Here is a 22,503-nt window from a genome sequence, read left to right as displayed (position 1 = left end):
GTCGAGTTTTCCAGGGCCAACGGGTGCAAGTGAACGCTGCTGATCACTTGTCACAACCTTGTGAGATTTTGTACTTAAAAATTCAGGACAACCTAAAATTATCACCCTGTATGCTATATATCACGTAAATATTATGTACATCAGTACTAATTCCTCATCCTCGAATCTCGTTGATCTCTCGAATGTTGCTTAACTTCATCTCCTTTACTGTTTTATTTATTTAGTGTTTTTTTCTTCAAATTATTTCAACAATCTTGTCCTTACTTGCCGAACTATTCTGTGCCTATCCCCCATAGTGAGTATGCACCCATTTTCAGAAGGAATGCAAGCCAAGCCATCGAAGACCTCTATCTTCCTTTTCTTTAAATTTTGTTATTTGTAGCGCTAGTCATTTCAGTTCACCCGTTGCCCACACTCCCTAAATTTTAAGGAACCGTCAACGTCAGCAAGCCGTAGCTGCGCCTTGTGCGCACTTTGCTGTCCACCAAGCTTGGCGTCGCTGGAAGAAGACGTCGCCCATAAATTCATCATTATATCGACAGCTGCCGCAATAACCGATTTTTTGTCCTCATGCATGTCCACCGCTCTCAGCAAATAGTGGTACTCACCTTTCAACTATATTTGTTTTGCTAGTGCCTTCCCACATATATTTATTTAGATTGCTTTGGATGCCTGGCCATAAGGAATTACTTATAAACAAAATGGCTGTCCATTCCAGACATTCTCTGTCTGGGAGTCTCCTCTCAGGGTCACTAGGGATGCTTGTTCAGTCGTGGATGAATTTTTAGTTAATTCAGGGTAAATTTTCTTGATAAGTTCTTGATCAAATATTTTAAATTTTTTTCTTCCTAATAACCTTTTGTTGATTTTAGTAATAAATTACTTTCTTTTTTCCTGATACCATCTTCACTTTGGCCAATTCGTCGTGCTGGGTATGCGCCATCTAAGAAGGAAAAACGAAACGTAACGAAATGCTCGGCAGTCCACCACTTTTTATCGTGCCGACGATATTCACATCAGAGAAAGATATCACTCGAAGCTCCACTCTGCGAAATTAGATTATGATTAAGTATACCGATAATATTATCATTTGGGGCCTTTGCACTAAATGATGAAATAAATAAATACTAAATAATAAAGTAATTACTAAATAAATCAATAAAGAAAGAAAGAGGCTATAGTGACAAAGAAGTTTGTTGCGCAGTGTTTGATTTTTTTAAGCGAAACGAAACGATTATTGTAGCTGTATTCTACCTGCCAGATCAGCATTTATTTCGCTGCAATTCGTCCCCCAAATTCTTTAGTGACATTGTTTTATTCTCTCCTTGATTATAACATCGCTTTAAATTTTCTCTGCAGTTAGTTTGACTGCTCGCTCTCATATATATAGTCTAGTTACTTTAATACTTTGTTTTTCCTTTTGCTTTGCGTTTGTACTTTTCAATCAAGTATTTTCTTGAGCTACCTCCAGCCGGCCGATTCGTGGCCTATCCCCCTCAGTGGGTACGAGTCATAAAAGAGGTCCATCACCGTCACCTTGCTTGGTTGTTGTTGTCGCCTCGAAACATGGCTAGTAACCTCGCTTGGTCTCGTCGAAGCCGAGCGTCTTCTTCGTCTTTACGCGCGCGGCCATGTTCACTCGAGCGCTCAAGGTGGTATTCGCGGTCGCGACTGCGAGCGTCGTCGTGCGCCTGATGCAATCGCTTTCAGAGCCTCTGTATCCCAAACCCGAGTACCACCGGAGTCACTGGAAAGGCGCCTTTCGCGAGGTGTCACCGAGCGGCGAGCGGACGCGTGGCGACGGCTGGGCGGTGAGCCAGCGATGCCGCCAAGGTGTCGACGCACTCGTCCTGGTGCTCAGCGGTCCACGCCAGTGGCACCGGCGCGTGACACTGCGGGACACTCTCTTCGAGGAGGCGGCCTTCCGGCAATTCAAATGGGCCGGCCTGTTCATTTCTGGACGGGAGAAAGGCGGCAATGAGTTGGACCCGTGGCTAGACATGGAGGCGGTAGCCGAGGGGGACTTCATCTTTCTGGAGGACGCCAACGCGAGTTCGTCGGATCGGTGGATCGCCGGCTTGCGATGGGTGTCCGAAAACTGTTTGGCCGTCAGGCATGTCGTGGTCATGGATGACGCAGAGTTGGTAGAGCCCTTCAAGGTAATCCCCATGTAAATAATTGTCACAGAATGATATGCTATAGGTAATGCATGCACGGTGTCGCCTCAGTGGGAAGCGGCCGTACGCACGACGCGATGCGGCGTCTGATTATACCTACTGATAAACCAAAAATAGCGTTGACGTTAACATTCCGCGCCGTATTATCAAATTTCGCCTTGCTTGTGTTTTTATCTAATCATAGACCGCATAACTGCTCTATCTGCAAATCAGAGCTGCGACAGAATGGCGAACTAGGCAGTTAGGCGGAATTTGATCACGGAGGAAGGAAAAAAAAATTTTTCTTTGAATTTTGTATAGTATCCTGAACCGCACTCCGTTCACGGTGGTCTATGACGGTGGTAGAATAGGAGAGGTGGCCGAAAAAGCGGCGCGAGTGCGCCTCTGCACCGCTCGAGTTTCTTCGGAAGTCGCCACCCAGCGACAACAATGACGTGCTGCGAATATCTTGTGGATCCACTGCATGCCAGGACACGGATACCCTAGGGATGTGTCGAATACGTTCCGCGAACGTCCCTCACACAACCGTCTGGCCACCATTTCCGTGTCCAGCTGTGACACCCTTGCATGTCCGCGAGGGACACCAAGGGGACGTGCTGCGTACATTTTACGGAAATGTCAGGGCCTTTAGCCCAGTGTTTGCGTATTACGTCCACGATGTGACGTACACAGCGGGCAGAGCACCTATGCATCAAGAACAGACACGTCGTGTGCGCACGTTGCGTGCGCACGCACGCGAGCGGCAGTGCAGTATACTGCTGATTATTCTATAGGCCTTCCACCACGCTCAAGTGGATCATTGAACTGAATGAACATTTCACACTAAATTGCGCCATAAAATTTGCAAAGTACAACGTACACACGAGCTGCAGACATGATAGCTTCCATTGGTAATTCGAACACACAATTCTGTTACGAGAAAACTGAAAGAAAAAGCCTCTTGGAGGACAAATACTCACTTGTGTACAAAAAAAAAACTGCATGTGGGATAACCTTTGACATCTGCCGCAGGATATCCGAAACAGGTCCATGTGCGATATCCTTGGGACGTCCGTCATAAGATACTCGAAATTGAACGTTCGGTGGATGTCCTACTTGTTTCCTAAACGGTGCACGTATATTGGGACATGATTCGGATGTCCTGCAGACGAAGTGTTTTTGCTGGGCAGCTGGCACATAGAAGCGCTCGCAATCTTTCGCTGCTCTGTATAAGGTCGGCGATTCTCCCAATTTTTCTTGCGTTGAGAGGATGTTTGTGTTTTTAAGGGCATTTTAAGCCTTGCACACGAAAATGAGTATACCAGGCTGTGTGGAGCTTAAAGATTACAATAGGGGCATGAGGTTTCTGCACGACTGACGCTATTCGCCGATCGTAAGCGACGCCCGTGTACAAAAAAAAAACGGTATTTGGCGTACACATCACTGTGCGTAGCATCGAGCTTATGGACAAAGTTGTTTTACGCAAGAGGAGGAGGAGGAAAAACGTTTATGGTGTCTTCGATCTTCTTAGCAATGGCCGTCTGCCCCTAGTCCAGGGCTCCGCTGCATGCCGCTGCCAGCTGGGCCCGTCGTATAAGCCCTAGTTGGACGTCCTGACGGTCGCTGGAGAGCATTCCTTCCCATTGCTCCGCACTCGGGTTTGGTATTATTGGTGCCGCATTTGTTTTCTGGCAGGCCCACGTTATATGGTAGAGCGTGGGTGTTTTCTGGCACCATGGGCATTTGTCAGTGTACTGTGTGGGTTGTATTTTACTGAGTGTGTTTAAGTTCGGATATGTACCCGTCTGTAGCAGCCTCCAAGCTACGGAGTCCTCTCTAGTGAGAGAGCTATGCGGCGGGGGGTACCGATTCCTGCTGCCCTTATAGTGGTTTAGGATAGCCGAGTATTCTCTGGGGACTGGCTTGGTTTCCTCGAGGTCATTGGCGGAGGGTGCTCGGTATGCAGTGTATCCTCGAGCTACCCTGTCGACCTCACGGTTGCCTTCCACGTCCGTATGACCCGGCGTCCACACTATCGTGTGTCCAAGTGGTTGTTCTTTTTCTGGGTCTTGTGTGTGGTGATCTTCAGAGCGGAGTATGCGGATCGCTCTGTGACCTATTCTTCCTAACATGTAGTTTCGGAATGCTGTTTGGGAGTCGGTTAGTATTGTTAAGGACCGCCTAGTCCGATAGCTCTCCGCTGCTGCTAGAGCGACAGCCGCTTCTTCAGCCTCGACTACCGTGCAGTCCCGTAGAGATGCGCTGACGATTTCTCGCATGTCCGAGTTTATCACCGCCGCTACTGCATTGGGGTTGGTCTGTCTCGCCCTTCTGGCGTATGTGGCTGCGTCCACGTATACCGTTGTTGCCTGGGAAGCTAGTGACTTTTGGATGTATTCGGCTCTCGTCTTCCTGCGTTCTTCGTGTGGGTTGGGGTCCATGTTCTTGGGAATGGGAGCCACCTTGATTGTGTTTCGTATTTTGTCCCGGATAGTCGTGGTTCTTTGGGTTTCTTGCATCTGTTCGCTGCATCCCAGCTTCTGCAAAAGCTCCCTGCCAAACGGAGTCTGTTGTAGTCTCCGCAGCTGAGCAACATGTTGTGCCTCTCTGAGTTCTTCGAAAGTGTTATGAAGTCCTAGTGCCAAGAGCTTCTCTGTGGATGTGCATTGAAGTAGGTGGAGTGCGGTTCTGTATGCCTTGCGTATGATCGCGTCTATCTGCTGAATCTCGCTCTTGATTGGGTTGTAGTACGGGAGACTGTAGTTAACCCGGCTGATCACCAGACTCCTAACCAGCTTTAGCGTGTCTTCCTCTCGCATGCCTGAGCGTCTGTGAGAGATGCGCGTTATCATGCGAGCGACTTGTAGAGTTGATGTCATGAGTAGAGCGAGGATGTGTGAGCGGCGTTGATTCGACTGTATCCACACGCCATAAATTCTTATGAGCGTTTTCTCCGGTATTAGTTTTCTCTCGAGGTAAACGCCAAGCTTGAGCTTGTCGCTAGTCGGGACCGTGCGATTCTGTTTCCCTCTCCAGACTCTGAGCAGCTCAGATTTCTCGGTGGAGCAGGCTAGCCCTCTTGCCCTCACGTAGTTCTCTACGCAGGTCGCAGCCTCTTGTAGTCTTTCTTCTTTTTCATTGAGTGATCTCGTGTTGATCCAAATGGTTATGTCGTCGGCGTACATGGCATGGTGTATGCCCTCGACCTCTTTGAGTTGTTTCGCTAGGCCGATCACTGCTATGTTAAATAGCGTTGGTGAAATGACCGATCCCTGGGGGGTGCCCTTATTGGGGCTATGGAACTTCTCCGAGTGGAGTTCTCCTAGCCCTATGGTAGCTGTTCTGTTGGAGAGGAAAGCTTCGACGTAGCCGAAAACCCTCCTGCCGCAGTTTAGGTCGTCCAGGCCCGCTAGGATGGCTTCGTGGCTCACGTTGTCAAAGGATCCTTTAATGTCTAATGCGTTATCACATTCTCTCCGTTCCTGGGAACGTTACTTAAGACTTCTCCCTTGATCTGTAATAGTACGTCTGGAGTTGACAGCTTCGCCCTGAATCCGAACATAATGGGGGGGGGGGGGTATAATTCGTGATCCTCTATGCATTGTTCTAGCCTTATCGTGACCACTCTCTCGTACAACTTGCCAAGGCATGATGTAAGGGAGATGGGTCTCAGGTTTTCGATTTGTAGCTTTTTGCCCGGTTTTGGGCAAACCGGGTTTTTCCCGGTTTTGGTATCATAACTACCTCTGCATGTTTCCAATCCTCGGGGACGGTCTCCGCTGCCCAGTGCTTATTGAGGAAGTCGGTTAGTTCTGCGACAAGCTCTTCACTGAGATTGCGGATGAGTGCGTTGTTAATTTTGTCCGCACCCGCTGCCGTGTTTCTAGTTGTGCTTCTGATTGCTGCATAGACCTCTTCACGAGTGATGGGTCTGTCTAAGCTTGGATTTTCTTTTCCCCAGTAATTCCCTGCATATGCCGCCGGGTTCATGTTCCCGAAGCATTTGACACGCACTTTGTCCAAGAGTTCCTTGTCGGTTCCCTCGAATTGGTGGATTAGCCGGTATATTGCTTTGTTATTCTCTGCCTTGGTTTTAGTCGGATCGATGAGCGCTTTCAGGATATGCCACGTCCTACCTGTGCTCAGGGTTCCGTTCAGGGAGTCGCTGAAGTGTTGCCAGTTCATTCTCGCCTATTGGGCTGCGTACTCCTCTGCTTTCGTTGTAATTTCTGCTATTTTAAGTCTGAGCTTCTTGTTGCGTTTCTGCCTTTTACACTTCGTGGTTAAGCCGCGTCTGGCTTCCCATAGCCTAAGAAGCCTGGCATCCACCTCGGGTGTCTGCGTTGTTCTTTTGACCTCTTTGGTGTGCTCGCCTTGTATCGGCTTGAGTATGTTTCCCCATTCTTCAATCTATTGGATCGCTCCCTCGCTGAGGTGTCCGTCACATGCTTCTCTAAATGCGTTCCAATCAATGATTTTGACTGTTCCTAGCTGCCGTTTAAGTCTGTCTGAAGTCACTTGGGTTTTGAGTATGTAGTGGTCGCTACCCAGATTTTCCATCAGGTTTTCCCATTGCGCCTGTCTTGGTCCTTTGATCAAGGTGAGGTCCAGACAAGTGTCGGTACTCACGCTGTTGCCTATTCTGGTCGGAGTTTCCGGGTCTGTGAGGACGATGTAGCCTGCATTCTCTGCCGCTTCTGCTAGTGTCTTTCCTTTAACGTTGAAATTCTTGTATCCCCAGCTCTTGTCCCTGGCATTATGTCACTAAATATGTCACTAAGTAGTAACGTAGAAAATCGGAGCTTGCTAGAACCATACATTCGAGACCTCGTGGTAAACGGCAAACCGTGTAGAGTGCTTCGCGACTCGGCAGCCACAATGGACGTGGTGCACCCGTCGTACGTAAAGGGAGGCCAGTTCACGGGAGAATGTGCTTGGATAAGGCAAGCCGTGGAAACCTCCAGTGTTTGTCTCCCTGTGGCCAAGATTCGTATCGAAGGCCCTTTTGGAGTACTGGACACTGAAGCCGCCGTCTCGGCACATCTCCCGCCGCAGTATCCGTATTTGTTTTCTAACAATAAGAGGATTTGCTACGACGCAAGGGAATCGGGTTTAGTGAAGGGATAATGCAAGCCTTAACTCGTTCCAAGGCAAGGGAGCTCGCCGTCAAGGCAGTGTATGAGTGTCCAGTGGTGGAGAAAACAGGTTTGACGGAGGATTCGTCAACCAGTACCGAACAGGACAGCCCTATAGAGGATAATGCGGAAAGTGCACGAGCCTGAAATGTCTTTCGAGGCGGAATGCAGGAGAAAGTTATTCAACGTAAGCGCTGCCACAATGATTGCTGAGCAGGAAATGCGTAAGGCACAAAGCAATGCTAAGCATTACGATGACAGGACGGCTCGCACGCGACGCTTTGAAGTTGGGGAAAAGGTAATGATCCTGAAACCCTCGTTGAAAAACAAACTAGAGGTTCAATGGGAAGGACCGGTTGACATAATTCAGAAATTATCTGAAACAAACTACGCAATCACGGTACCAAGAAAACGAAGGACACCCCCCCCCCCCCCTCCCAAGTGTACCATAGCAATCTACTTAAGCCTTACCGGCAGAGGGAAGCCATTGTGACCATGTCCCTTAACCAACCTGAGGAGATGCCTGTCGACTTTCCGGAGTTAACAGCAGTGACGGAGGCAAAAGACATTCACGAGACCATTGACAAGTTAGTAGAACAGGCGGAGTTGAATCCCAATCAAAGGGCCGAACTGAGGGAACTCGTGTTTGAATTTAACGACGTATTTTCAGACACACCGGGCAGGACCACTGTGATCGTTCACGACATCGAGTTAACCTCATCGGTCCCAGTTCGTTCGAAAGCATATCGCGTTTCACATCGTCAACGTGAAGTCATGGCCGCTGAAATAAACAATGTTAGAGCTAGGTGTAATAGAGCCAGGAGAGAGTGATTATACTTCGCCTCTTATCTTAGTTGAGGTCCCAGGAAAGGAGCCGCGACCATGTGTCGACTACCGCAGGCTGAATTTAATCACGAAGGACCAGACTTATCCCACATATCGAGGAAAGGCTTGAGAAAGTTAGCAGTGCTGATTTCATCTCTACGCTCGATTAAGTCAGAGGGTACTGACAAGTTCCGTTGACCGAGAGGGCAAGCAGGCTTGCGGCGTTTGTTTCCTCGATGGGAACCTAACGTCCGAAAGTCTTGAGCTTTGGATTGAAGAATGCGCCATATTGCTTCTCCAGCCTTATGGACCAGGTGCTACGAGGAATGGAGTACTTCACACTTCCGTATCTCGATGACATAGCAATCTTTTCGTCATCATGGGCGGACCATATGCAACACCTGCGAACCGTGCTGTGTCGTCTACGAGAGGCTAACTTAACTGTTAAGGCTCCCAAATGCTAATTATGGCGTGCGGAGGTAGCTTATCTAGGTCACGTAATAGGGCAAGGCCATCGTCGGCCTTCCGAGGTTAAACTGACCGCAACAGACAACTTCCCGCAACCACACACCAAGGGGACATTAGGTCGTTCCTTGGCTTGGCGGGTTATTGCCTAAGATATATCCCGCGGTATTCCGAGATTGCGAGTGCTTTAACGGATGCTTTCAGAAAAACAGAACCACAAACGGTAAAGTGGGATGACGCAAAAGAAAAGGCTTTTTAGTATGCTGAAGAACGCACTAACGAGTCAGCCAGTGTTGAACGCGCCCAACTACTCTAAGCATGGACGAACCTATCACCGAAAACGAATTGAGAGCAGTCATTGCAGCCACCACCCGTAACACAGCGGCGGGCACGGACCAAGTCACGAATTCGATGATCAGGAACCTGAGCGACAAGTCTATCTCCGCGCTCACGGCCTTTCTCAACCAACACTGGGAACAAGGTACGGTACCGGCGATGTGGAAACATGCACGAATACTCATGATCCCTAAACCGGGCAAGAAATTGGCAATTGAAAACCTCAGACCCATATCGCTCACGTCCTGCCTCGGCATGGTGTACGAAAAAATTATGAACACGAGACTACAGAGACACTTGGAAGATAACAAACACCTGCCGGACACCATGTTCGGTTTCCGCGCAGGCCTGTCCACACAAGATATGCTACTTCAAATCAAGAAAGAAGTCCTCAGTAACGTTTCCCGCAGCGGCGAACACGTCATCCTAGCAATCGACATCAAAGGGGCTTTCGACAACGTCAGCCACCAAGGAATCCTAGAAGGGCTGGCCAACACCAACTGCGGCGAGCGAACGTACAAGTATGTTCAGAGCCTCCGGAGCCACCGCACGGCGGAGCTGAAGATGGGAGAGATCCAGACTACAGTGTACCACCCTCCCAACAAGGGCACACCACAAGGTGTTGTCATCTCTCCCTAGCTGTTCAACGTCGCCATGATCGGTCTCGCAAGCAAACTGCGGGACGTAGCAGGTCTTCGGCACGCAATCTACGCAGACGATATAACGCTCTGGACCACAACAGGGTCCCTCGTTGAAAAAGAAGAACGGCTGCAAACTGCAGCAAATCTCATCCAAGATTACGTCAGCCAACGGGGTCTACAATGCTCCCCCGAGAGATCTGAGCTCCTACGAGTCTGGCGAGGCCGGGGTAACCACACAGTCCCCACAGACCCCACAAGAAGACTCGAGGTACGCCTCGACGGGGGCCTCATACCAGAGAAGCCATTGCTGAGGGTGCTGGGCATGTGGCTGCAGTCCAACCAGCGGGCCACACACACCCTTACACTCTTCAAAACCAGTGCCAAGGCGATATCACGCATTATCTCCCGCGTAACATCCAAGAACAGAGGCATGAAGGAAAGGGACACCCTCCGACTGGTCAGTAGACTGGTGGTGAGCAGAATCACATACAGCCTGCCTTACTACCGCCTCACACAGTCCGAGACAAAGCAGGCCGACACACTTTTGAGGATGGCTTTGAAGACCGCTCTCCGCCTGCCGATGAGTACATCGACTGAAAAATTATTGGCGCTAGGGTTGCACAACACCCTCAGTGAATTGACAGAAGCCCATTACGTCTCGCAACAACAGAGACTTGCGCGGACTCGCACGGGCCGGCATGTTCTACTAACATTGGGGTTCCCAGCAATAACAACACGAACCCAAGAAACCTGCTTGATACCTCGTCACGTCCAGGACAGGTTTCACGTTGCCCCGATACCACGCAACATGGACCCTAACCTACACTCCGGCAGGAGGAGAGCAAGGGCCCAGTACATGGAGAAAGTGTTCAGGTTCAGTACAACGGCCCGTTTTACGGACGCCGCCATGTATGGGACGAACAACAAGGGCGCAGTTGCAGTGGCATGCGACCACCGGGGCCACGTTACCTCCGCGGCATCGACCCGCCCCTGCACGATTACGGAAGCCGAAGAGCTGGCCATCGCGTTAGCCATCCGCGAGGGCCTACACGCAAACCAACCATTGACGATCCTCACAGATTCCCAGCAGGCCTGCCGCAACTTCCTACAGGGTAGAATTGGAAGACCTGCTGCACAAGTCCTAGCCGGAATACTCAAGGAAGACTCTGAAGGCATCACCACCCAAACCATCATCTGGATACCGAGCCACACTGGCATCACGGGCAACCTGCAAGCCGACAGAGCAGCTCGAGGATTCGTACATAACCGAGCACTCATCAGGCCGGCTGCAGAAGACCAGGACCCTGTCGACCTCGAGTATTCAGCCATCGTGAACTACCACAGAGGGCGTCGCTTGCGATATCCACCACCCCATCGAAACCTAAAGACAGAAGATGCCGCTGCCTGGCGTAGGCTCCAGACAGGCACTTACACGAACCTGCACATATTACATCGGATACACCCCACAGCCTACAGGGACGAATGCCCATGGTGTGGGGCCACACCAACCCTATACCACATTACATGGGAGTGCACACTACACAACATAGAACACCCAGACACGAACACAACGAGGGAGCAATGGGAGGCACTGCTGTCCAGCTCGGCCCTCGACGACCAGCTCAAGCTGATTAAGAGAGCTGAGAAGATGACAAGAGCCAGCGGAGCACTGGACTAAGGGCCCCGACAATTAACGGTTTTTCTGATTATTCTTTCAATAAAGTTTATCTATCTATCTATCTATCTATCTATCTATCTATCTATCTATCTATCTATCTATCTATCTATCTATCTATCTATCTATCTATCTATCTATCTATCTATCTATCTATCTATCTATCTATCTATCTATCTATCTATCTATCTATCTATCTATCTATCTATCTATCTATCTATCTATCTATCTATCTATCTATCTATCTATCTATCTATCTATCTATCTATCTATCTATCTATCTATCTATCTATCTATCTATCTATCTATCTATCTATCTATCTATCTATCTATCTATCTATCTATCTATCTATCTATCTATCTATCTATCTATCTATCTATCTATCTATCTATCTATCTATCTAAGCCATTCATTCTTCAGTGTGATGCCAGCGACAGGGGTATGGGGGTGGTGCTCCCATACCCCTGATACCATACCCCAGGGTACTCAAATAAATAAATAAATAAATAAATAAATAAATAAATAAATACCTGCTTTCATACCCCAAGATAGATGATGAGAACGAACACCCTGTACTGTACGCCAGTAGAAAACTTTCAGTTCGTGAGGAAGCATACAGTGCATCAGAAAAGGAATGCGCCTGCGTAGTATAGGCAGTGCAGAAGCTAGCTTGCTATATCGCCGGTTCAAGATTCACCATAGAGAGTGTCCACTGTCCCCTCACATGGCTGCAGCCCATGTCTACGGAAAAGGTAGTGACTACAGTGACGGGGCCCGGCACTTTAACATCTGTACTACAGTGACGGGGCCCGGTACTTTAACATATGCACTACAGTGACGGGGCCCGTCACTTTAACATCTGTACTACAGTGACGGGGCCCGGTACTTTAACACATACACTACAGTGACGGGGCCCGGCGATTTAACCTTTGCCCTGCAGTTCTTTCAAACATTCTATGCAAACAACTTCAAACACTTCACGGCAGGCGGTGAACTTTATTAAGGTCCTGAGGAGCGACTCCGAAACCCCCTTATGAGGTAGGGGGCCGCCGCGAGCCGTTCCGACGTTGGGACGGGCAGGCCGTGCCTGACCGCCTCCTCCCACTCTTCTTCCGTGGTGAGATGACCGTGGTCCCGTAACGAGGGACACCGCCAGAGCATGTGTTCTAAAGTGCAGAATGGATCTCCGCAATCCGGACACCTGCCCCGCACGGACGCGGCGTTAGGTTGCCCCTGTGATCCACCACGGCCACCGCGAACCGGTCGGACGAACCGTATTGGGCGACGTCGACGAACGCGACCGATCGTGGATCGTCGGCGACGGATCCGAGAAGTGCGGCCGCTCGGGCCCGGCGCGTGCCTACATTGCGTTGCGGGTGCACGTTGCGCGGGAACGGCGAGACCGTGACGGCCTCCCGCGACCACGCGTCGAGCACGCACCGCCTTTCCCTGACGGGTTAAAGTCCAGCGCCTCCAGGATCCGCCTCCCCGCAGGCGAGGAAGTGAGCCTGACAACCTGGACTAACTTCTGTGACCCAACCTCATCGAAGGTGTTGTGGACCCCCGGCTGCATGAGCTTCTCGGTGCTGGCGCCTATGGGGATGCCGAGCACTTCACGGACCGCGGTATTTTGTTCCAGTACTGTCCACAACACCACGTGAATTTCACGATGTCAGCAACTTCCGTGCAGTAACGGAATACATTGATTGCACACATACGGATCGAACGACCGCAATGGGTACTTGTCCACGAATGTACAATATTTTGCGTATGCACTGTAACACCTATGATGATTATAATAAAGAAAGAAAGTTCACTCTAATGGAAGGGGAATGGTAAAACACATTAAAAAAGACACGGCACATATGTTCCTGCTTGTGTAGCACCAGACAATGAATATTCTACTGAATTAAGAAAAAGAAGCAGCGGGTAATTGCTCGCTTAGAAGACCGATAAAATGCAGTTCGATGAAATTTGAGAAATAATGATATTGAAGCTTCCAAGACTTTAGAAGAAAAGAAAAAAAAATTAAGACTGAATCATCGCGACGGAACATCACAAGTCGCTGTAGGCGTCGAAGACCCTAGCTATAACGAAATTATTTTTGAACAGCTCCGATAGTGTCCATGCAACAATGATTGCTTGCGTACTGTCAAATGCTCATATGCTGCGGCATAAAGCTCACGGCACGGTGCGAAAACGTGCTCGGAGCGAAAGCGAAACATTTCGCGAGGACATGCATGCACGCGAAGTCGGTCACCGCGAACCGGTGCGATCGCTGCATTGCAGCTTCATTCTGTTATGCTACATTTAGTTACACAGACAGCCATCCCACTATAAGAACATATTTCACATAGTTTTCTCAGCGATTGCTTACGTTTCACGCAAACCGGTTCGGTGGAATCGATCGCGGCGACCGCTCGCCAGGTACCAGCTAACTGTACGTAGTAGGCAAAGAGATAGCGTTTGTAAACCATTCTGTGCTTTCTGTTAGTCCAACATGATTATTTTATAGATAAAATACTGCCATTGCGAGAGTACTTGCAAAAATGTTCAGGAGGGCTGCCGCATATATATATATTTAACGCCGACGCATGTGAGGCGCTTCCGACAGATGGCGACTCCGTAAGTCGTCCTCGCCCCCAATACCGACATCGTTATAGTGACGGCCCCGTCGGTGTAGTGTTGTTGTTAAAGCGACGGGCCCCGTCACCGTAGTGTGGATGTTAAAGTACCGGGCCCCGTCACTGTAGTGCAGATCTTAAAGTGCCGGGCCCCGTCACTGTAGTCACTGCCCTACGAAAAACGGTCAAAATACCTTTTTTTCTGCAGCAGGTGAGCGAGTGAGTGAGTGAGTGAGTGAGTGAAACAACCTTATTTGGTCCACAATAGACGTGAGCAAACTCAACGTCACCTGGCTAGGCCCACTCGGGGACCATCAGGTGAAACCTGACGGCCCTATCGCGAGCATTCTGGACTGCCAGGATTTGAGAGGTCTGGTCCTCGGCCCTAATGAGCTTCATCATTTCCTTTTGGTGAAAGGGGAACCGGCAGAGGTGCAGCCCCACAGGACATGCTCGAAGTCCGCATTATCACCACATAGAGGGCAGTCCGGGCTTGGGAACCGTTATGTCATGTTATGATGCGGTAGAAAACAAATTTGCTCAATTTGTTAACTCGTCGTCACCAGCTAGAATAAATGAAGTGTGGATTAGTAGAAATGCAGGCATTACCCGGATGCACAATTATTTCAAAAAAAGTGTTCTTTTTTAACCTAGACGTCGAAACTGTTTTATAATTCAGTGAAAATATCGGTGCCAGACTGCCAGCTGCATTTAATATTTATATGAATGCTTGAAAGGAACAGCACCATGCAGTAGACGTGTAAGCATACTTTTTACATGTAGAAAAACTCTTTCGAATGCAAGAGCCGGAATAATGCGAAAACTTCCAACCGGCATATTAAACACATCAGGGCTAGAAATTTCCATCTTGATATGAGTTGCATTTCTCGCGTTCTCTGGCGAGCTCTACGGTGCTAGCCTCCCAGGCTCTCGGTTCCCCTTTCGAACTCAGCTGGCACTTTTCAATAAAGACGTTTGATCTCTCTCTGTCGCGTTGATGCCGCTTTCAGACATATCGTCGGTTCTACCCGCAACTACAGTGCCCACGACCCAGTGGGGGGGGGGGGGGGGGGTGCAAGGGGCAAGTGTGTGTGTGTGTGTGTGTGTCATATACGTCTGAAGACACCCGGAAATTTTCGATATCCTTCCCTTCCTCGACTACACCAGGGTGGGGGGTGCGGGGGGGGGGGTGACAGAAGAACTATGGGCCCCGGGTGCCAGACGACCTAGCTACGCCACTGCCACGACCCTCAAGCAGTGATTGCGACGTTCCGAGGCCGCTGCTTATTCTTGTTGCTCCACACTGCACTTTCGAAAGGGAAGTTTGGGAATCCCACGTTGCGCTGACTTGTGACGACACGCATGCGCAGAGGCGTGGGGAGCAGAGTTACTTTTGTTTGTATTGTGTTGCTTCATTGCTCCCCTGCTTGAGATGAATCTGTGCTTGAAACAGGCAAGAAAGTTAAGCAAGACAACAGAAAATCTCAAAAGAAACTGGAAATAATTGTTCCCATTTCAATGGCGCGCCGACGTCTCGGCGCACACCCCTAGTAGTCGGTGGTCAGATGCGGCAAGGAAAACATTCGTTCGTTCGCTCATTCGCTTTCTTTCTCTCTCTCTCTCTCTCTCTCACCCGTTTGCTAGCCCGTTGGTACGTTCTTTCGGGCTATTCGGTTGCATTAACAATGTTCGTCGATAGTTTCCGCACAATATTTTAATCCCTGAGAGTGTTGGAGCATATACCACAAGAAACCCCTTCAACATCGTGGCGGTCACAGGCAGCATAGCTCGCATACTTTTGACAAAAATGAGTGTACGATGATGCAAACATTCGGGAGGTGTTATTCTAACGCCTTAACATGCTCCAACGCGCTAACTTGTTGATTTGCATGCTGCGCCCTCTGTAGTTCCGCAAGGTCGATAATACAAAGAACGGGTGTGCATTTTTCGTTGATTTGTGTAGAAAGAACAATGTATTGAAATGATGACCCGAGGCCTACTAGGGGGAGCGAGGGGAAGGGAGATGTGGGTGAGTGTGGAGTAGGTTATGCCATGGCCGGACCCAGTCCTCGAACAACGTCACCACCTTAAGCCGGCACTCGTCTTGGAATGTCTTTAGGAGTTCGAATTGCCTGCATGAGGTGATGCACACTTGGAGTAACCACCTTCGCGCATGCATAAGTTTTTCTTTGCTGAAGCGATTGCGGGCGTGAGCGGATATGTCTGAGTGTGCAACGGGTCTAATGATATTATATTTGCTAGCTTGCCTTCTTTTATTTTCTCTACTCTCATACCGGACGCAATACTAATTCCAAACTCTCTCGCAGATGGCGCAATACATAAAGGACCAGCTGCCGTTGAGACCTCACAGCCTACACTGCTACGTCAGAAACTCAACGTCGAGCGAACCGACGTCGTCGTGTTCGGGAAACTTCATCATAATGACATTCGATGTCATGCGTGACCTGCTGCGGGCTGCCACCTATGCACCATCTGACCATCCGACGGTGCGATGCTGTCACAGCTCACATACCTTGCCTACCTATTCGATTTGACGTCTTAGTATAATGTAAAGCGAGTGTTGATGTCATTAGGAGGAGTAAGTAGGCACTATTCACGACCTCCATGACATCGCTTTACTGACGCGAACGTCGAAAAAAAAGAAAATACTTTGCTATCACTTAAATCGAGGTGGCAAACCTACAAGCAGCCTGAAGCCGAGAAAACGTTAATCGAGAACACTTTTTACGTGGTAAAAAAAGATAGAGCATGCAGGCTCGTGCCGCCCTGCAGAATCACAGCCAAATTTCAAGCAATTTCAAGCAGGCATCTTCAGTTGTACTGAAGATGCCTGAAACTAAATCACGCACTTTATAACGTTGCCCGCATACGACTCAACCGTTGGAAGCGCTGCCCGCATACAATGCTTTCGGAGGTTTAAGAAATTTCGACAAAATCTGTACTTCACTTCCATACCTTCAACTTTCCAAGCATATCAGCCAAAATGTTTCGCCCATTTTCGCCAAACTGGATTTTGATGGCGCTTACAGTTATTCCACTACAGCTAGATAAATTCTATTTCTTTCTTAAAACACACTTATCACGCTCCGGAACGCTTGCATACGTAATTTACTTCAAAGGCGTCAGCTAACCCACACACACTCAACTTTTTCTCAACAAGTCATCCATAACCTGCCTTCCTATTTCCTCAAAATATAAACAAGGTGGTTTGTTTGGTTCACTAAGGACACCGCGAGCACTTTGTATATGCTGCATTGAAGTAGGGAGAAAATGTATGGTTCACTTATCATCTGCAAAGCTCAGAATTAAGAAAGAAACGTAATGTTTTCGCCATTTACACTTAGCGTGCCCCCATTTTCATCAAATGTGAACTCGGTGCGACGCTGAACTTTTTCAGGAATCAGACAAACCGCAGATAACGACACTATAAAGCTTTCCAGCACTTAAAATTATGGGTTTTAGCGTGCCAAAACCAACATATGAGTGCAAAACCGTGGCTGCTTAGTCACTCGACAGGGGAACAGCGCGAAAAGACGAAGGACAAGGAGGAGAACACACACCAGTGCTGACTGATGACTGAATTCTTTATTAAGAAAGGAACACACACGTAGATATACCTGAAGAAAACAAAGGTACACCACTGTGCATGACCATACAAGAATGAGACGGCGACTAGATTTCCCGATAATTATTGCGGTTTTCAAGATATGTTAGTTCTCCCTCAGTTAAGGCCAAAGACGGAGTACTGACGCAAGACGTACCATTCGCTGTAATAGCAGCAGCCTCAAAGATTTCGCGTGCACAAGGTTCATTGTAGCCTTTGCGCATCCCGGACCGTGAAAAATCAGGCCCCTTAGTACAGCACCCATCATATTCACCGTAGCGTAAGGCCAAGTTGCTGCCCGTACTGTGCTGCCCGCAATCGTGCGTCTAGGGTCAGCCTACGTCTTTGGCCTTAACTGAGGCAGAACTAACATATCTTAACAACCGCAATAATTCTAGGGAAATCTTAGCGGTGTCTCATGCTTGTTTGGTCATACACAGTGATGTACCTTTATTTTCTTAAGATATGTGTGTTTCTATATTAATAAAGAATTCAGCCGTCAGTCAGCGCTGGATTGTGTTCCCCTTCTTGTCCTTCCTCTTTTACCGCTGTTCCCCTGTCAAAATATGATCATGAGGCACGCCGTAGTGAAACACTCCGGATTAATTTAGACCACCTGAGGTTATTTAACGTGTACACAATGCATGGTATGCACGGGCGTTTTTCCATTTCGTCCCCATGGAAATTTGGCCACCGCGGCGGGGATTTGATCCCGCGGCCTCCGGCTTATATCTGCGCAACAACAAAGCCATTATACGCCACCACGCCGGGTATTTTCGAGCCCTTGCTGAAATTTCCCTTGCAAGTAGTGGACACTCCAGGCGCATTCTTGCCGTCGCCGTCATGTTCCGTATAGAGTCCGAGGGCGATAACACCGTCGTCGCGCGTCGTGGGCTGCACGTGCGAGTGGTAGTACGCGAGGGACGCCGACGACGGCGGCTCAATCTGGTGCGCGCGAAGGAGGAAAGCGGAGAGGAAACGCACCTTCTTCCGTCGCGCGAAACGCTGTGGGGGGATGGGAGGGGGCGAGGGGAGCTCCGGCAGCAGCTGCGTATTTCGCGACCATGCGCAAAGGGAACTGACGATCGCAGCTCAATCTCGCGCGCGATACAGAGGAAATCGGGGAGGCAGCGCGGGAGGAAGAAGGGGAGCGGCTTCGACTCCGCCGAGCGCGTACTTTGCACTGCCGGGCGTGGTCGCGCGCGCCGTGTTATGACAGAGATCTGCACACGGCTCATACCTTTCTGCGCGCTGTGTTCTCGCCGCTCTTGCGTTAAAGCGATAGACAGCACGAAGGCCACTTCGCTGGCTATTGGTGCTGCACTTGCTCGTACCAACGTTTTGACAGCGAGTGTTCACGCTCATCGAGTGTGATGGGTTCATGTTTGCTTGTGCGTGCTGACACGATGCTTAGTTGTTAATTCCGTTACTAAGCGAATGTTTCCAAGTTTATACGGGCGATAATTTTACTATCCTTACTTCGAATAGCTGTCTACTAATTTGCTATCGCAATCGATGCTCCGCCTTTCGGACTGCGACTTTTTTCACAATTTAACCACACATTTAACCGCGTGTGCACATTGGCCAACACGTTCTCCTCATTTTACCTAACTTTGGTCACGGTGCCAGTTATAGTTCAGAGCAGATAATAAATAAAGAGATAATAAATAAAGAGATAATAAACAAAGAACGTGCTCGATTTGAAGTGACGAAGCCTCCCCCAGCCTTAGGCAGCAACCGCGTGAAACGTGTATTTCTAGGACATATTTCGTCTGAAGTGTACGTCGCGTGGCGTACGCCTGTCCGTTTGACACAACGGGATGGTCGCTACGCAATAATTTTTGTCAAGATGCGTACACGGTGCATGCGGTTACTGAACACAGCAGATGCTCCGCGGTACGCGCATGGGTCATTACGACTGGGTATTTATTGCGCAGCAGGAAATTTAGCATTCGACGCCACGCGTTCGCTGTGCAGAATTGCGTCGCACAAACGCTTCGTCTCACGAACACGCCGCGGTGTATAGCTTATGTGGCTGTAGCGTTGCATTGCTAAGGAGCTAAATGTCGCGGGTTCGATCCAGGCAGCCGAAAGGGAGATAAATACGAAGACGCCCGTGCGCTTTGATTCAGGTGCACGTTATCCGGGCCGGTCAATTGGATTTATCCGAACTCCCCCACTACGCTGTGCCTCATAATCAAGGTCATGGTTTTGGCTCGTAATGCTCTTACGTTTCGTCTGCTTTTTGCCGCTTTAGGCTGCGCAGTTAATCGTCGCGACTGCGTCGACTTAGCAGCTAGTGCTGGTGCGAATAATTGGAGGATAGCGAGAACCACTCTGCGTTTCCTGACGTACAGATGGAGTCTCAAAACAGGCAGGTTGCGTGCATACGGGCCCCTGTGCTCCTCTATGCGCCCTGCGCTCCGCTTTCACTTATAGAGCTCTATTGCTAAGCTTGATACAGTCGAATACCTGTATAACGAAGTGCTTTGGGCCTACGAAATCATTCGTTGTGCAGGTCACTTCGCTGTAAAGGTTGCGCACCGCACAACTCGCTGTAGCACTGAAGCAGAATTATTCCTTTGTTACGCAGGTCATTTCCTCGCAGAGGCTTTCGTTGTAGTGGCGCTCGACTGTACTTCCCACCTGCATCGCCACCTTTAAAAATATTAGATCAGGAAAAAGATAGTTGGAAAGCTGCACCTGACCCGCTATTACTGTTTGGACCTAATAAGAATTGCGCAAAGGAGCAATTATGAGAACATCGAAGAAAAGAAAAAGGGAAAGTCACTAATTCCGTGTAAATTGGCAGTTACAGCAGTAAAAGTTGGGATGAGGCTCTGTGATTGAAATCGACTCGGCTCCGCTGGGTCTACTGTGTGCCACTCTATGTCACTTGTGCTGCGCTATGTGCGGTAAGCTGCGGTAAGTGCGAGCTTGAGTGAAATCTGAGAAAGCGAAATGAGATCTTATACGGGGGTGACCGGGCGTACACATAGAGTTAGCAACTGCAGCCTTAAGCTAAGGCAAGTCAATTCCAAGGCTAAACTAATCATAGTGCAGATGATACAGGCGCGCCGCGTTATGCGACCCAAAACTTGGCATGATTTTGAGGTCCCTGTTCTGCAAAACACTGTGTTTACTTGGAGAGTTGCTGGTAATAATGCTGCCGTCACCGCTACAGTCAACAGTTCGAAAGATTCTCTGCATCGTTTGTAATGCAGGGCGGCGCTCACACGGCCGATGAGCTGGCTTTACTGCGAGGCGTCGGCCACGCGAACATCGCGCCGCCGCTTCACGTGGATCCAAGCAACACTGACTGCATTCTTCTCGGGAAATGCGCCATCGCGTCTGAACCACACGGATACGCCGACTGCTGGGACACGACGTGCCGAAGAGGCCAGTGGGGACTCATGCTTTTGCTTCGATGGCTAAACGTCCGGGAACGCCTGCAACTGTCCACCAGGTTAGAGATTGGCAGCTACAAGCAGTTGTTCGAAGAGACAAGATTTGCGCTGCGTGCCAATAACAAGGAAGGTGACTCAGAGGCTGCGGACCTCAGTCAAGCAGCCGGAGTGGCGCTGTAATGCGCAGCGACACAGCTCGCCTACGACCGGTTTTGACGGGACGAACTCACTTATTCGTGTAAACAGGAGTTCAGTGATGTTGAAGGCCACGTAATTAAAGCTTTTTCATTCGGGAGCTTCACTGTGCAGGAAACATATATATATATATATATATATATATATATATATATATATATATATATATATATATATATATATATATATATATATATATATATATATATATATATATATATATATATATATATATATATATATATAGTCATATAAAGAGAAACCAACAAACACTGACGCCAAGTACAACAAAGGGGAAATTGCATGTGCTTAATAAATGAAATAAAGTAATGATAAATTAATGGAAATTAAAGTGGATGAAAAAACAACTTGCCGCAGGTGGGAACCGAACCCACAACCTTCGCATGTCGCGTGCGATGCTCTACCAATTGAGCTACCGCGGCGGCGTTTCCCCATCCACTTTTTTGGGTATTTATGTGTACTAGTAGAACCCTGGGAGTGTTAGCCAGCGCCCCCACTCACAGACCTTGGCGGCGGACGTGGAACGTCTTTTTTGCCGCAGGCGTCACGAGAACGTGATCTTTTCGGGTGAAGGCAACTGGTCAATAAACCCACATATGCTACCTGAAGGCATCAATGTTGCCGGATTCGAGACCCTCGTTATGTAATAAACGAGAAGAAAGGGGGTTAACCGAGGGACCCGATATTTATTAGTCATATAAAGAGAAACCAACAAACACTGACACCAAGTACAACATAGGGGAAATTGCATGTGCTTAATAAATGAAATAAAGTAATGATAAATTAATGGTAATTAAAGTGGATGAAAAAACAACTTGCCGCAGGTGGGAACCGAACCCACAACTTTAATTTCCATTAATTTATCATTACTTTATTTCATTTATTAAGCACATGCAATTTCCCCTATGTTGTACTTGGTGTCAGTGTTTGTTGGTTTCTCTTTATATGACTAATAAATATCGGGTCCCTCGGTTAACCCCCTTTCTTCTCGTTTATATATATATATATATATATATATATATATATATATATATATATAAATAAAAGAGGAGAAAGGGGTTTAACCGAGGGGTCCGATTTTTATTAGTGATCTCATAAGAAGCCAACAAACACTGACACCAACGACACTATAATGGAAATTGTGCTTAATACATGAAATAAAGAAACGATAAATTAATGAAAATGAAAGTGCATGAAATGATGAGGCCATGGTATTCGTTTGCTGGCTTATGATATATATATATATATATATATATACACACACACACACGCGGGAGTCTTACAAGTGGCATTCACGTGTGCGTGGAAGAGCAACACGCTGCGTGTAGGCCGTTTAATTGGGATAATTCTTGTACAGTGAGCTCGATTAGCGCTTGTCGTACAGCGGTCATGCGTAC

At 48.5% G+C, this 22,503-nt stretch overlaps 1 protein-coding gene across 1 annotated transcript; it reads left to right on the top strand.

The window, feature by feature from the left end:
• Positions 1–1,564: 1,564 nt before the first annotated feature.
• On the top strand, positions 1,565–21,185 carry LOC135907057 (uncharacterized). Its single transcript, XM_065438726.2, has 3 exons — positions 1,565–2,159; positions 16,186–16,365; positions 20,708–21,185. The coding sequence occupies exons 1-3, from the start codon at positions 1,632–1,634 to the stop codon at positions 21,068–21,070; spliced, it is 1,071 nt and encodes a 356-aa protein (XP_065294798.1). The 5' UTR covers positions 1,565–1,631; the 3' UTR covers positions 21,071–21,185.
• The last annotated feature ends 1,318 nt before the right edge of the window (positions 21,186–22,503 follow it).

Source organism: Dermacentor albipictus, chromosome 1 (genome assembly GCF_038994185.2).
Source record: "Dermacentor albipictus isolate Rhodes 1998 colony chromosome 1, USDA_Dalb.pri_finalv2, whole genome shotgun sequence".
Lineage (NCBI taxonomy): Eukaryota > Metazoa > Arthropoda > Arachnida > Ixodida > Ixodidae > Dermacentor > Dermacentor albipictus.
Note: the sequence above shows the minus strand (reverse complement) of the source record. Positions and strands in the feature narration are given on the sequence as shown.